At 35.1% G+C, this 16,798-nt stretch overlaps 2 protein-coding genes across 2 annotated transcripts in view; one reads left to right on the top strand and one right to left on the bottom strand.

Annotated features, from left to right (window-relative positions):
• Positions 1-537: 537 nt before the first annotated feature.
• LOC120075904 (secreted RxLR effector protein 161-like) lies at positions 538-1,011 on the top strand. Its single transcript, XM_039029649.1, has one exon. The coding sequence runs from the start codon at positions 538-540 to the stop codon at positions 1,009-1,011; it is 474 nt and encodes a 157-aa protein (XP_038885577.1).
• Positions 1,012-2,793: 1,782 nt separating this feature from the next.
• LOC120074442 (endoribonuclease Dicer homolog 1) overlaps positions 2,794-16,798 on the bottom strand; it is a 34,195-nt gene continuing 20,190 nt past the window's right edge. Inside the window, exons 6-20 of the mRNA XM_039027565.1 lie at positions 9,763-9,935; positions 9,555-9,677; positions 9,308-9,468; positions 8,786-9,019; positions 8,552-8,702; positions 8,283-8,465; positions 7,859-8,020; positions 7,669-7,764; positions 6,939-7,567; positions 6,592-6,692; positions 6,303-6,502; positions 5,301-6,221; positions 3,780-3,944; positions 3,285-3,658; positions 2,794-3,201 (exon numbers count right to left, since the gene is read on the bottom strand). Coding sequence (XP_038883493.1) covers positions 3,024-3,201; positions 3,285-3,658; positions 3,780-3,944; positions 5,301-6,221; positions 6,303-6,502; positions 6,592-6,692; positions 6,939-7,567; positions 7,669-7,764; positions 7,859-8,020; positions 8,283-8,465; positions 8,552-8,702; positions 8,786-9,019; positions 9,308-9,468; positions 9,555-9,677; positions 9,763-9,935 — 3,851 coding nt within the window. The 3' untranslated portion in view covers positions 2,794-3,023. The remainder of the gene's footprint in view (positions 3,202-3,284; positions 3,659-3,779; positions 3,945-5,300; positions 6,222-6,302; positions 6,503-6,591; positions 6,693-6,938; positions 7,568-7,668; positions 7,765-7,858; positions 8,021-8,282; positions 8,466-8,551; positions 8,703-8,785; positions 9,020-9,307; positions 9,469-9,554; positions 9,678-9,762; positions 9,936-16,798) is intronic.

The following is a 16,798-nucleotide window of genomic DNA, read 5'->3' as shown; positions in this document are numbered from 1 at the left end:
GCTTGGCTTCCGCATCTGCGTCTGATTCCTGCGTTAGCTACAAAAATAGACAATTGAACGCATAATACCGTATAATAGTGGGTTAGCCGAGATTCTTAATGTTGAACGACGCAAACTTATTTTATCATGAATTCCTAACATAATTGTCGCATATTCTGCTTAACAGCCTTCATAATTCTAAATAAACGGCCTAAGATGACGTGCATTTCTGCATGTCATCAATAATCAAGGGCACTCAGATCATACGTTGTTTTCCAAGAAGTTTATGTCAGGGAAGATTGTGGTCCTCATTATCTATGTTGATGACATAGTACTATTTGGTGATGATGCAACTGAGATAATGAGACTTAAAAGGGAAAATGCCCGAAGAGTTCGAGTTTAAAGACCTCGAAAAATTGAGATATTATCTCGAGATGGAAGTTGCAAAGAGGATATTTCAGTTTCTCAACGAAAATACACTCTAAACTTGCTTAAAGAGACAGGTATGACTAGATGTAAGCTGACACACTTGTGGAGTACAATGCAAAGCTTAGCATTATGAATAGCAGAGTTTCAATCAACAAAAAGAGATATCAATGGCTAGTTGGGAAATTAATTTACTTACCCCATACTAGACCTGATATATCTTATGCAGTAAGTGTTGTTAGTCAGTTCATGCAAGCTCCTTATGAAGAGCATATGACAGCTGTTGAGCGCATTTCGAGATATTTGAAGACAGCTCTTGGTAAGGGCTTGATGTTCAAAAAGTCTGATAAACGTTGTATTGAAGCTTACACCGATTCCGATTGGGCAGGTTGTGTTGTTGACAGAAAGTCGATGTCTGGGTATTGCACCTTTGTCTGGGGTAATCTAGTTACTTGGAGGAGTAAAAAACAAGGGGTTATAGGCAGAAGTAGCGTTGAAGATGAGTATAGAGTCATGAGCCTAGGGATATATGAAGAGATTTGGTTGAAGAAAGTGTTGACGGATCTTTATCAAGACAGTGAACTACCGATGAAATTTTTTTTGTGACAATAAAGCAACGATAAGTATTGCGAATAATCCTGTTCAGCATGAAATTTTTTTTTTTTATCATGGCTCTCCTTTTCCAGTGCTCTCTAAATTCTATTGCTCTCTAAATTCCATTGCTCTCTAAATTCTATGAAAGTGTTGGAGACCACCCAAATTCACCCGAGAGCTCCCTTTCCTATTCTTAGAATATCTTATTCCACACTTAAGCTTAGCTCTTCCGCATCAAAGCTTAGCTAGTTAGATGATTTTCCTTCTTTTAAACTTGGCTACTTCCTTCAAATCTTAACTAATTAAGCTAACTTGTTTACCATACTTTTTAAATCAATAGATAACAAGGCAAACTTCCAAACATAGATATTTAGGAATTTAAGTTTATGGGTTTACAATATTTGTAATAGATAACAAAATAAGGGAAAAAATCTAAAAATATAATATCTCTTTAAAATATTTACAAATATGAAAGTGTTGACCAGTCAACTTTTGGTTTTTATTCTAATTTCCAATTTTACCGTCCCTTATTTTATTGTATGCCTTCTTCTTCTCTTTCTTCTTTTTTTATTTTTTATTTTTTTTCCATTTCTTCAGATTTTTCCTTTCCTTTCTTCCTTTTCATTTTCTCCCATATCTCTTTGATTTCTTTCCTTTCTTCGTTTTTTTATTATTTTTATTTTCTTTCCTTCCTCCATTTTTTTTCTTTTCTTTCCCACTAGAAACATAAAAAAAAAAAGGGAAAAAAAAAGAATTATGATGTCCATTTCAAATCCAAGACCCTGAAAATACCTAATTCATTAGTGACTTAATACCAACAAGTCAACCATCAAGTTTGATTATTGTAGCTAAACGTTAAATATAAATAGTAAATGAAAACATGTTTGAAAAAAAAAACTTCTTTTAGTCCTCAAATTTATACCATTTTTAGAAACATTTATTAAAAGTTTAAAATAAGAAACGATAAGAGTTATTGAACAAGCTTATTTCTCAAAAAAAAAATAAGAAATAAAAAAGTTATCAAACATACTAATAATTTTTTTTCATTTTATAGAACTTCAAAGAGTATAAAATCTATCTATCAGTAATAAACTTGAAAAATGGCATAGATAATCCAAAATGAAGAACACAAATTAAAACATGTGTATTTATGTATTGGTAATATCAATTTTTAGTGATTAGTGATAGAACCAACATAGATATAAATCATATTCATGTATTAGTATATCAAACTTGGATAGATATCAATAATAGAAATTTATTAATGATTAAAGTCTATGATTGATGATCAATATAAAAGATTCTATGATAATCTATGATGAAAGTCTATCATTGGTAGTCACTAATATTCCTATCATTGATGATCAATATAAAAGATTCTCATTAATAACTATTCACAACTTTGAGTGATGTTTCAAAATTGATAATCTATGATGAAAGTCTATCATTGGTAGTCACTAATATTCCTATCATTGATAGCTTAATCTTTGATGATTTAATAGTCAATTTAGTGAATTTAATTAATTAATAAAATTAAATCTTGAATTAAAGTGTGAGTGAAATACCTAGAAGTTATCACTAATAACATATTATCAATGATAGAAGCCATCAAAAAAGAATTGTAACCACTCAGTTCAATTGATCACATCCACAAGCTCAAATAAAAGGAAGGTCCACGGATTTAAAAGTAAAAGTACCTTTTAGGCAGATGATCTCTTTTATCTTCTCTCGTACTTGGTGGCAATGACCATCCCGAAAGGCATAAAAGTGCCGGTTGAAGCAGCCCGATAAGGATAAGAACAAATGAAACTCACATTCAATGTAGCATGGTTGTATAAATCGGATAATAGGCGAGCTTAACTCGGCTTTTCAGTGGTGCTGATTGAAAATTTCACCATAAAATATTACAAACCACGAATATAATGAGATGTGTTGTCATTCAGTTGGCCCTCCAAAATCAATCCAAGAGGTTAAAATTTCTACACATTTTTACACAATTTATGTCCACATTGGCACCGGTGGAATCATGAGTACAATTTATTCAGTAGCTCCAGCAACAGAACTGCAGCAGAGTCCTTGGCCTTTTTGACACTAGGCATAGGCTCTCCCACGCATTCATCGGTCCATCCCTTGTCTGTAGTATTCACCCGCACGGCAAAGGTAAACCTCTTTGCATGTGCAGGGCCACCCTCATTCACACACCTATACATGCAAAACCAATCGCTGTTAGCAATATTGTACTGTACTTAATAGACAGGAGTTAATTACAGAGAAAATTTCGTCACCTATAGAAAGGCATGGGCCAATTTCTACGTAGACAGATATCATTCAAGGTCTGTCTAGTGAATGTTTGATTGCCATTCTTCTTCTTTTTCCCATTGTCTTCAATTTTTTCCTTGGCTTCATCCATTTCCTTCTCCTTTAAAACAGCAAGTGCATTCCTCGCAGCTAGTTTCTGTGCCATCTTCTTCTGAGGATTCTGAGCAACTCCAATCTGGACCCCATCAATGAAAACTTCAACTGTAGCTAAATTGCCATTGCGAGTTGCTTTGTACTCCAGACCTTCTGCCTGTTGTTGGCATCGCTCTTGCAGCTCACGAACCGGATGCATTGGAAGTGTCTCAGGAGTAACCATTGGATGCAACAGTGGTTGAAATACCTACAACATATAATATTTAGTAAAAAGGAAAAGATAGTATTGGCAATTTGCCTTTTTTTTTTTTTACCTAGAAAATAATATTTAAATTGAGAAGTCCCGGGGGAAAGAGAGAGAGACTAACCCTCCAGACAACAGCAGTGTCACGTCCACTATCAAGAAAAATAGCACCAGCAATGGATTCAACAATATCACCAAGAACTTTTGGAGCTTTACAGTCTCCCAAGCCAAAGGAGTTGAAACCAGGTTTCAGTACTTCATCTTGAACTTCCTTCACGAAGTCCCTAATCTGCATACATGGGTCGGTCATACTTGATGGTTTGCTAACCACAACCAATACAAGTCGATGTTTATGGAAACCATTCTCTTTCCCTTTTAAGCACTTAAAGCATTTTTTTTATTTTGTTTTACAATTTAAATATATATATCTTCTTATTCATTCAGGCTGGAAATGCTGCATAGTTTCAAACATTGAGATAGCATTTCCTTTTGTGAGATGTGATTTAGAATGACTCATTTTGTATTAGATAAAAGAAAGTTAATTGAAAATGGATTGAACTCGTAGAATTTGTAGTGAAGAGATAGAACATAATAGCAATTCCTCTTTTAAGATAAAATAAGTTTCTGAGCCAATTCTGACCCTCATAAAAAAGTGACATGTGACCTTGCATATTAACAATAGTAAGTTAAAATATCATTTTGATCCTTGTACTTTAGGTTTCATTTCATTGTAGTCTTTTCACCATCAAATATCAAATTTTGGTCCCTATACTTTTGATAAAAGCTTAAAATTTATCCCTGCAGTTAGTTTAGTGTTGATAGTTTTCAAAACATGTTAGAATTCAATTATTTGTGATTCATTTTGTGTATAAATTTTAAATATTAAATATTTATCCTTTATTACCTTTATTCTCATTATTTGTAACTTGTAAGAGGACTTTCTCCTATATAAGAAGACCTAAATGGCACATATTCAAAACAAAGAATAATTTTATTCCTTCAAATTTAACAAAATATTTGGTCTCCATCAGCCTTGTATGAATCTTGGAAATATGCTCACCTTGTATCTTTTCTTGCAAGAAAATAACTAACTTCAAACTAACAAATAGAGACTAATTTTAAAGATTTATTGAAAGTATAGGAACTATCTAAACTTGGCTTTATTGGATATGTGAACTTGGAGATATACTCAGGAGCCTCAGAGCCTGTGGAGGAAACTTTTGGTTGGTCTTTACCTTTTCCCAACAATACTTCACACCTCCTGAAAAATATTTCGGCCGGTTAACCTTTTCATGGCATTAAAAGGATATTTGGCTCGCTTTCAATCGTATTTTCTTCTAGATTCTATGGGGTGCTAGGAATGGTCGTCTCTTCGGAGAGGTTTCCTACTCTTTTTTTTATCATTTTTTGGAACTTCTACTGCTTTTTTCTGGTGCAAGAACAAGCAACCATTTACTCTTTATAGCTTTTCCTACTTAATCTCCAGTCTCCACTAGTAGAGCTTTTTTTATTTCACCTATAGGTGTTTGGAGTTTTAATTCTTTATTTCTTTCATCAATGAAATTATTTCTTTATTAATAAAAAGAATCGAATGATACCCAAAGTACAAGAAGCAAACCAAATAAAAAAGGATTACGTATGATACCTGCTTTTCAAGAGCGCTTGAGCCATGCCTAAGATGAATATGGAGATTGTGTTTAACAGCAACTCGTGCAAAATTTTCATTGTTTACAGCAGCTGCTCGCAAGTCAGTTAAGCGGCCTGGGGGTAGATCTGTGTATGTAAAGAACAAGTGCCTAGTAATCAGATGATCTAAGACTGCATCACCAACAAATTCCAACCGCTGATAACATGAAACGCCACAAGATGGTCGGGAAGCATGAGTGATAGCCTCTACCAGCAAACCACGATCTTCAAACTTGATGTTCAGGGCACCCTCCAATGCATCAAAATCAACACTTCGAAGTATGCTCTCTGGAAGGTTTGATCGTTTTGTTCCACACTCAACCTCATCAGCATCAAACTCGACCTTAATCCCTATCCATCTCATAAGGTGATTTGCAGCAGTCTTTCCCCCTTCAACATAATAAACTCCAATGAGCGCTTCCACAACATCTGCAAGAGTTTTGCTAGAAAGGACTCTGTAAGAACTAGAGTCACTTTCCACCTCTCTGTCCTCCACCTCACCATCTTCAAAAACATCAAGATGGTGATCCATCTCGCTAATACCATCAGAACTTGATTTGTCCTGATCAAAGAAGGATGATTCCCCATCCTTCGTATCCTCATCATAGACGGGAAGCACACCAGGAGCAGCCCATCGAGATGGAGCAAAACGATCGGCTTGTATATAAGATTGAAGTTTTTTGCTCAATGCATATTGATACAAGACCATGTTACTGACCATTTGTTGCCTCATTCTAGTAAGCTGGCCCTCATGTTTTCTAGGGTATTTAAGAAAAAGGAATCGACTAACCACCCATTTCAGATAAGCATCTCCCAGCAGTTCTGCTCTTTCATAGCAGAACGTCTCCTGGCATGAGGCAGCAGTTAAAGCTTCCAAGATCTGCAGTTAATAGAATACAAATGTCAAGTGGTTGGTAAAAAAAAACAAGTGCAGGATCCTTTTTTTTTTTTTTAATATTACCTTAGAGGAAGGAACAGGGTAGTTTATCATATGTTTTAACTGAATAGCAAGCAGCATGCTTTCAACTCTTCTCATGATAGATGGTAATCTCTGTGCACCACGAACGAGTGATCCAGGCAGTGGATGTACCAGACACAGCTCAGGGGGGAGATAAACGTAGTATGTTTTGTCCAGAGTTTCTTCAGATTCATCTTCGTGACCTGATCAGACAAGGTGCTTCATCAGCCCAATACTACAAGCAAATAAATAGGAAACATTGAGAAAGTATAGTGAAAAAATGACAGCATACTTTCCGCATGTTCGAACCGAGGGGACAGGAGATTCTTGCAATACGAGACACCACGTCCTCTTATTAAAGGCTGATGCTTATATACTAATTCAACTCCATACCTGAATAAAAAAGACATAATAGCCAAATGCAACCCTTTTGTTGTGCAAGTAGAAAAGAAAGCTCTTCCAATCTGTAAAAAACTTCCACAATATTACATTCTTCCAATGCAGATTAGAATAACTTCTCTCTCCAGCACAACATTAGCATTGCATTATGGCTATCAGGTCCATGCAAAAAAGAACGGCTTAAGATACAAGAAAGTTAGGCCAACCACAAGGCAATTCAAAACTGGAATTGTCTTATACTTTTGCTTGTAATAATCAGCATATGAGCTGTATTCCAGGGGACCAAGATACCCTTCCTTCCTCGGAAAGGAATTCTCTGCAGTCATATCATAACGTATCGAATCCACGTAAAACCTTTTCCCTGAGTGAGCAGCCGTTACAATCCTCCCTACCAAATCTTCTGCAGCCATAGAAGTATCAGCCATCAAAAGTTTGCCTTTGGGTAGATCTGGGTGCCTTTGCAATTCAACAGCCCCACGGTCAGGTACCAGACCAGATGCCTTCACAACATCAAACTGTGCCACTGCTCCTCTTATACCATAGGTAGGATGAGATTTCTGTCCGAAAGCCATACCATGACGCAGTTTTCCAAATCCATATTCCCTTCTGTCCCCACCTAATGCTCGCTCATTTGTGCCAAGATAGACATCTGGCCGAGCACGCTGAAGGGGATTGGTCCAGACATCCGTCTGAATTATTCTTTTAACCATATCCCAATCAATTTCTTTCACTGGATCTTCAGACTTATCACCAACAACAGGGACGAATAAATAAGCCTTTGCAGGATCCCAAGGAGTGGTAGTAGGTTCCACATCCACGTCCAGCACAATGCTCATTAATCTTACATGAAAGCTCTTGAGAGATACCAACTGTACAATGCCACATTTCAAATTTTTCTCATGGATCAATAGCAAAAGCCAACAGAAAATAAAATATACCGTTCAATGCAGTGAGAAAATTGATGACTAACCTGGCTTTCAGTAATATGACATAAACCCCTGAAGACAAGAGATGCCTTGGTAGTGATAGTTCGAGCAATAAAAAGATCCATCGACATCGATAACACCTGTTAAAAGTAAATGATGTGAATAAGTGCATACACATGATTGTGTGCGAGAGTGAGAGATGCTTATAGACTAGAATTGAAAAATAGAAACCACCTCTGCATCCAGCTCATTGCCAAAAAGTACTGCAAAATTGGAAACTTGAGTCAAGAACGGATCTTTAGAAGAGCCAAGGTTGACACACTGAACAGTGTACATATAAAGATGGAGCAATTTGGAATCATTGAAAGTATCTCTCCCAGTTAATATCCATTCTCCCTATAAATGAAACCATCCACCCTCCATTAAATAGTAAACGACTTGAGAAAAACCCTTCAAATTAATAGTTATAACAAAGTGACAAACATAAAGTAAATCAAACAAAGAAAACTTCTCATTGCTATCCTGCACATAAACAACACTGCAAAAAGTTCTAATTTCAAAGTTTAATTATCAACAAAAAGGGTTGCTCTTCTAGTCACCTACATAGTAAAAGAATTGGAAAGTATCCTGGACCAAATTACGTTGAAAGGAAACAAACCTGGAGAATATTAGCTACACCTTCAGGATAAAACTCTCTGTGCCTAGCAGTACCAGGAAGTGGATCTCCATCATCATTCTGTTCAACCTTTTCCTTCTCCTCTCCGCTTCCTTTGTCTGGCAAGAGCATGTCAGTAAATGCTCCCATTTCATGGAGCTTTTTGCAAGCAGCCAAACAAACAGCCTGCTAAATAGAGATGTTTAAGGTCATGCTATAGGCCTATAAAGATAAACCTGGAATAAAAAATTTTGGATAAAATGATAACATGCCTGTTGTGCGAGGCGCATTGAGCTGCAAATTGGACCTTCCAGATCCTCAAATGGTGCATTACAAGGAAGTTGAAGCTTGCAAGAGTACTCAGTTGGACCACCTGGTCTATCGTGCCTCACCATCACAAACTCAGGTCGAAGAATGGAATACCTAGTAGGATAAAAATATATATTTAATTATCATCTAATAATACAAAAATGGGGAAACCAGTTTGTATAATACAAAAACAGAACCTGTCACTAGGCAGCTGCGAGCAGTAGAAATGGACAAGACCAACAGCAGAATTTAAGCTAACGACAGCACCAGTTGACTCAACTTGATACACAGTACCTGGTGCTGTGTCCATGGAAATCAACCTTGAAGTATCCTCAAGATGACTAAGGTCAGTTCTCTCCACTGCTTCTTTACGCAGGGTCTCCTCGCTATTTCTAGCATTCCTTAAAAATGCTGCATGAGACAAATTTCCCCTGTACAACTTACAAAAACCTCAGTCTATTGACATCTACAAATATTTGAAACATCATAAACAGACAGCCAATAAAGATACCTTACCAACAGATAATCATCTAAAAGAGGATATCAAACATGGGAACCTTTTCTATTCATCAACATAGAGGAATATACAACTGGAAATCTCAGAACCATTATCATTAATCCGAGGATTTATAGCCACAAGAGAATTAGATGCATATGAGACTTACAAATATTTACGACCTTAAAAGCCAGAAAGTTGGACATGCAAGTAAATGAAGTACCTCTCGACCATCAAAATATAATCTGAACCCGGCTTTCTGGCACGACCTCTAGATTGAATATATGCCAAGACTGTTTTTGCAAGGTCGAAGCGCATCACAACATTACATTGTCGAATATCAAGTCCTTCTTCAGCAACACTAGTAGCAACTAATAGTGTCACCTGAAAGATGTACAATGTCTACAATTATGAGTCCAATAAAAAAATCCACATTTTTCAATGGAAGAGTGATCTATAATTGCACATACACGACCATCCCGGAATTTGGATATAGTGTCCTGCATTTGACATGTCCGCATATCTTGACTATTGTTGTGACCAATCAAGCTTGCACTTTTTATAAAACTTAGAGACGGAAGCTCTGCAAAGACCTGCAAAATGAACATGATATCACATATTGAAATAAGATGATGAGAAGGTGCTAAATCAAGAGAATTATTTGATGAAATAATCCACCTTTGGAAGAACTAAGGCAGACACAACCCTCTCAACAAAGATTATGGCACGAAAATCTTCAGTGTGTTGATACTTGAGCAGGATTTTAACGAGTGATTGCACCTTCGGAGTCACTTTTCCATCAGCCACAGCAGCTCCTATTATCTCATCTACATGCTCCCCACCGGAGACAACTGTTGGGTACAAAATAAAGCAAAATTTAAGAACATCAAACAATTACCATCAAATTCTGATACGACAGTGTGTTTGTGATGCATCTGTTATGTACACAAGGGCCAAACTTCTGTACGCAAGGGATGATGTAGTAATAGTAGGATTGGGATAAATTCATATTAATCTTGTCTTAATCCTTGATTAATCATTTTCAACTTCCTATTTGGATTTTAGTTCTCCTTTTCAGCTTCCTTTTAGAATTTTATTCTCTATAAATAGAAAACCTCTGATGTAGCCTAGAAGATAAAAGAAGCGAAATATCGAATAATAAAATCAAAGTCTTTATTATGAATCAAAAGTTATCAATACAAGAAGACAAATCTCTCTATTCATAGAGAATTGGAAAGCAAACTAACCCTAATTCTAATTAATCAAAGAAACTAATCCTAATCCTAATTAGTCAGAGAAACATAATCCTAATAAACCAAGGAAACTAATCCTAATTCTAATCAACCATGGAAACTAATCTCAATCCTAATCAATTAAGGATTTGACCATAATACCCTAACTTATCCTAATCCTACTGCATCATTCTATCCCTCCCAAAAAAAACTCGTCCTCGAGTTTTAAAACGAAAATGAATATAAAAATAAAAAAGTAAGTCACTCGAACTGACGCATCTCTAAACGAAAATGGTGGTCAAGGCTAATTTCTGCTATATTCTCTTGCAGTGGAGGTAATTGTGGTTGATTCTGTGGCTCAGTTAATTTATCTGACCAAATGGACAATTTTTCCAGTGCCTTCATGTTCACCAACACCTCCATCGTTGATTTCATCGATTAATAGTTCCTCATCATCTAGTTCGAATTGAGCAACCTCCGTGTTAGTCCCATCGATTTTTTCTTCTTCCAACGTAGACTCCTCTTTGATCTTTGTACCTTTCTTATTCAACTCGTCTTCAATAGATTTTTTCTTTTCTTCTACTCCTTTCATGTTTTGCACAATTTCACAACCCATTTGGATGAGTTTTTTACCTTCTTGAGTGACTAAATGTGATTCTTGATGGTTTCTAGAAAAATCTTGAAGATTATAATTATGTCTTTCTTGAATTTTTTCCAAAAGAACCCGAATTTCATTCATTCTCTTTTGAAAGTCCTCTTGATAGATATTTTCATTTGAATATTTCTATTTTCTTGAAAATATTTCGACCTCCAAATTTGTGTTGGAATGATTCATGGGTGTTCTTTCATGTCTATGATAATAATTTCTTTCACACTCTGAATCATTTTCTGAATCATCTAACTCCCAATTCTTTCGTCGATTTCTTGAGAAACTGGTTTGATTAGATCGTCGGCCTATTTGTTGATAATGTCGCCTTGTTATTCCGTTCAAAACTGCTTTAGAATCTTCATCGGAATCACTAGAATCACTATAATCAAATTTCAAATGTGGATAATGATAGGTTCTTTAAGAAAATTGAGCATGGGCGAAATTATTATGTTGGAATTCTTCTTTTAAATCACTTGAATCATAATTCCAACACTGCTTTTGGGAGGAAATTTGACTTTCTTGCCTATACCAACTGCTATAATTTTTCTTCGCCGTCTTCCTTGATCGGTAATAGTCCATTCTTGCAAAATCTTGAAAAAAAAAATCTCGGCATCTTTTTTTTTTTTTCTAAAATTTAAAGGGTTCCCCGATATAGATGTGAATTGTTCAACAACGAGCACAGCTCACGAAACTCCCTCTTGCGATCTACGTCGTCAAGAGTCTCCCGATCTTCCACTAATAGCAGTCAACGTTGGCCCAAATGGTTGCTTTGATACCAAATTGATGTAGCCTAGGAGATAAAAGAAGAGAAATCTCCAATAATAAAATCAAAGTTTTTATTATGAATCGAAAGTTGTCAATACAAGAAGACAATCTCTCTGTTTATAGAGAATTGGAAAGCAAACTAATCCTAATTCTAATTAACCAAAGAAACTAATCCCAATCCTAAATTAGTCAAAGAAACTAATCCTAATCCTAATAAACCAACGAAATTAATCCTAATTAATCAATCATGGAAACTAATCTCAATCCTAAGTTCCTAACCAATTAAGGATTTGACCATAATACCCTAACTTATCTTAATCCTACTACATCAACCTTTCTCATGTATTCAATCGTTATAATATGAATTTGTAATACTATGAATATTATGTATAGTAATCCTTTATTGTAATTATATGTTTCCTAGATTAAGGTTTCTTGCTTGCCTATATATATGTATCTTTATTCTGAATAAAATAAGATAGAATATTCTCCAAAAGTATAGAGTACATGGTATCAGAGCCTCCTAGAGTTTTCTTTTTTTCTTTACTGCTACGTTAAGGTTTGCGTTTCTCACAAAGTTAATAGTTATATCAACCTTCTTCACTTCCTTTAAATCCATACACTTATAACAGGATTCATTCCTCCAAGACCAAATGTTGTATTTACCAAAAATGTTTTGTCCTCTACCATTACTAAGGCGTCTAACTCCACTCAATCTGATCATAATGGGAATTCAAGTTTTGCAGATATGAGGTTAGTATGAGTAGTGAGGAGGTCGATGAGCAATTAGCTAATACTCAGTTATATGATCTTCCTAATGAAGACTCTCACGGAAGCTTTTGATAATCTCTTCTCAATTGATAGTTCGAATAAGACTTTACTTACAATAGCATCAGTGAAAAAGTATCCCTTAACTCCTTCCTCAATCCCATCCAAATTTCATTCCTTAATAGAGGAGTGTGGTTCACAGATGATAAAGATCAGGCCTCAAGTCACCACAAATTAAGATTGAACTCAAGATTTCGAGTATGAATTTAAGTTGATTTATTGTTCTTCAGCTTTTTGTCATCAGAAGCTCCTCCGTTGGAATTTCCTTTGAAGCCTTCCGGTGAATCTTTCTATGGGTGTTGTAGCTTTCGACGTTGTTTCTCCTTTCTTCACTTCCAGCAGCTCGTTCAAAATGGAGCACATATGAAACAAGAGTTTTACTCTAAGGAAACAAGAGTTTCTCCTTTCTCCTTTCTTTCTATTTCTGAATGTTGCCTTTTTTGTCAAAGTTACGCAAAAATATCAATAATCTATATCTATAATGTACATAAATAGAGCAATAAGGGAGAATTTTTACATTTCCTTTTGGCCCTTAAATTTTTCACAATTCTCATTTTACCCTCACATCCCCTAATTCCTATTTTCCCTCACATAAGGGTACACCTTGCCAATAGATAAATAAGTAATCACCCCTTTTCGGATTCCGTGAAATTCTCTTGATGCATCCCTTCACATAATAACTAAAATTCATATAGACACATCCCTTACAAATAAGTACACAACCCTTCACATAATAATTAAATACTTTACAAAGAATCAATGCAAACTTTCCTACAGACCTTCCTGTTTTTCTTTGGCATGATAGAAAGAATTATAGAATTATAGAATGATAATTGAAGTTTTTGTTCTTCATAAAAAAATAAAAAAATAAAAAATATTTAAAAAAAAAATACTGGTCATGCCAAAATGAATCCTTGGTAATCCATGAACATATTTTCTTTAACGAAAAGGTATAATGGTTATCTTCATATTTAAATTTTGTTTAATTATTGTTCATTAGCAGAAATTTTGTTGATTAGTAGATTTGTTTTTAAACACTAACAATGTTTGGGTATTTTCAAATTTTAATTCTGATTACGTAGAACATTGTTGTTGACCATGTAGTTTTTGTTAGTTCGTGAAATTTTATATTATTATTATTTTATTATTTTCCGTTAGATCTTAGATCTTAGATTAGATTTCTCTGGTTTCGACTTTATCACAATCTTAGATACCTTATTTATCTACTTGAACCAAAAGTTTTACCATTTTTTCTTGTGCTTGAGTTTGAGTTTAACATTTTTATTCAGTGTTAGAACTACACATGGCAACAATAGTGATGAGCAACATAATCAAGTTTGATAGATTCAAAAGATCTAAAACAAAGGTATTAGCATATATATTCCTTATTTGGATTTATTATCAAATTTACTCTAATAACATCGTTTGTGCTATTTATGTAGGAGGGAAATAAATCCTTTTGAATCACAAGCCAGCAAAACCAATAATTATCAAAGATTTTTCATGGGTTAGTTAATGATTTATATTGTTTTTTTAATGGAAACAGAACTTCTCGTTGATAAAATGAAAAGAGACCAATGCTCAAATTACAAAGAAACAAAGTGAAGAGCCAGAAAACTTAAAAAGAACAAACCCAGAAAACCATGCATTACAATGAAGAAATAAAAGCACTCCAATTAAACCAGAGATTTGGAGATAAAATACACATAAATCATAGAACGAGGACATCAATAAGAACCGAAGAATCTTTGAACTTTAAAAAGAACGATAAAAAGAGCAAGCCAAAGGAACACTGAAAACCCAACGCAGATGGAAAATTGACTAAAGCTTCAAACAAAATAATAGAATAATGGCCTGATGGAAGGAGAGATGAACTTTTGGGACAAAATAACTTTAAAAGGCCTTTGAAAATTTCTTTTTCCATAAAACCAGTTGCTGCCAAATGAAGAAAGGGACGGGATAAATAACCCCAGCTTTGAACTTGAATGAACAAGAAGCAACTGCTGAAAATCCACAAATCTACAACTTCAATGCCTTCCAAAATAAATTAGCCCATGTCATTGATTCTCCAACCCAAAAATAAGCAACCGTTCCCAAAGACTCAAACCATTCTGACCAACCAACAAACATAAGAAAAGAACTTTTCTATTGTAAGCCTTGGATCATTTTCCTCCAACTAGAATCTGAGACATGAATTAATCTCCAACCGCAAAAAACAAGAAGAGACAATCAATTATTGTAAGCCACCCTGACCAAGACCACCAACTTTAGATGAAAAAACCCCAAGACCTCTTCTAGATCATTATATAAATTTCAGAATTTCCTATTCTCCAACAAAATTATATTGATTAGTGATGAATGACCGTACCGAGTTTCAAACCATAGGCTTCAATAAGGGAGGAGAACTTAGAAGGAATTTGATGAGACTTAATTAAGGAAAGCTTACATGAGGATAACTGAGGTGACTTTTTGAGTGGTGGAGTTTGAAAGAGATTTGCTACTTCTTTCCCAAAACAAATGTCTTCCTGATCTGAGGCCGAATTTGGAACCAAAATATTCGTTTCTTCACTAGTAACACTTACCAAAGATTCATCATCAGACTCTTCCTCAATCAAATGACTTTTTGGACTTGAAATGGATGGAACATCTTTAACTAGATTGAAATTGGAACAAACATTCTTGTAACAGTATGGTCTGAGCATTTACCTCTAATATCGGGATGTTCTCTAATTAATGTTCGAACTTGGGCAAGAGTGCAATATGCTTCAATCACATCTGAGTTGAAATCAGCACCGTTTGATACTACTTAGGCCCCACGTTTACAAGAATAAAATTTTTAAAAGAAGGAAAGAAGCTAGGCCTTTCAATTTTATGTTGAGGAATTTTGAAAGCATGGGAATCTGACCCTTCCATTTCCTCCAATGGATTTCTAAAGTTGTTTGCCACCGAATTAGATGTTGATGATAAATCTACTCCTTTAATATCAGGGGAAATAGGTGGCTGCACTGTCTGATCATTAATATCATGCGGGAGAAATTTATATTCCAATAAAACCCTTGGGGTGCCCTCGTTCTTGGAAATTTGCTCGACTATTGGAGAGAGATGTTGAGGGTTTTCAACTTTCTCTTTGTCCTTTGCTAAATCTGAAAAGGAAGGAATTAAGTCCTCCTTGGAAATTGATGAGAGAGAAGCAACATTAACTGCAAGGTGGGGGAGAAATTGGAAGGTTGACAACTATAATTTCAGAATCGGCATTAAAATCCTCAATTCCAGCACAATGCTTTGGAAGGGAGAAGAAATCAGATCGTTGAGCATCCAAAATAATTAATGCAGGGGAGAGAGAAATCTGCTGTTGAGATCCAAGACTTTATCTTCACAGTTCAGCCCTTTCCATGCAATAATGTAATGTTTGAACTGCCCAACACCACTGGAAACTTTTCCATATCCTTGAGAATTAAATCAGCTCGGGAAATATCTAAGGGGTTCGAGAAATTTTCAAATCCAAAATTTTCAAAACTGGAAATTTCTGACCTTTGGGCTTCTTCAAAATAGGAATCTTCAAAGCTAATAGAGAAGGCACCAAGAATAAGATCTTGAATACTCATAGAAGCTGGAATGAAACCACACAAATTCTTTTCAATCTTTATTAATGTTGAAGAATAATCAAGATTCAAGGCCATGAAGAGTTTGAGAAAAAATGGCTAATAAAACTCCTAATTGTTTGCCAATAGCTTCAAATACTGATTTTCCAATATGGTAATGGGAGGTTTTTTATCTTTATCGAGCCACCATAACACTTGATAACTTCCAATTTGAAGTGAAGGTAATTGGACCAACTTTCAATTTTAAGGTGCAAATCATCAAATACATTCCATTTTCCTATGAAGATATGAGACTGGATCTTTGGATCCCTTGATCAAAACCTTATCATCCATAAATGGATTAATTGATAAAGGAGTCTGAAAAAAGTCTTCAAGAACCAATTTTATCTTCATCCAAGAGTAATGTGCTTTCATTCTAGTAACTACCAATATGGAATCAAGCTGTAAATTCACCACCTCTTTCTCCTTTCGAACCCAAACTAAGAATTTTTAACACACGACTTTTCCAATGCAACTCTTGCAGTAGATGAAATAAGATTGTAGGACTGGAAGGATCCTTTGAAACGACTTCAGCAAAGCTTCTCTTGTCCAATCTTTCAACACTCAGGTTAGGCTGAACAAACTCTCAACACTTTTGA

This window comes from Benincasa hispida, chromosome 1 (genome assembly GCF_009727055.1).
Source record: "Benincasa hispida cultivar B227 chromosome 1, ASM972705v1, whole genome shotgun sequence".
Classification (NCBI taxonomy): Eukaryota; Viridiplantae; Streptophyta; class Magnoliopsida; order Cucurbitales; family Cucurbitaceae; genus Benincasa; species Benincasa hispida.
Note: the sequence above shows the minus strand (reverse complement) of the source record. Positions and strands in the feature narration are given on the sequence as shown.

What these genes read in the sequence shown, in the direction of transcription:
- LOC120075904 (XM_039029649.1), top strand. Translation starts at nt 538, where the DNA reads ATGAATAGCAGAGTTTCAATCAACAAAAAGAGATATCAATGGCTAGTT.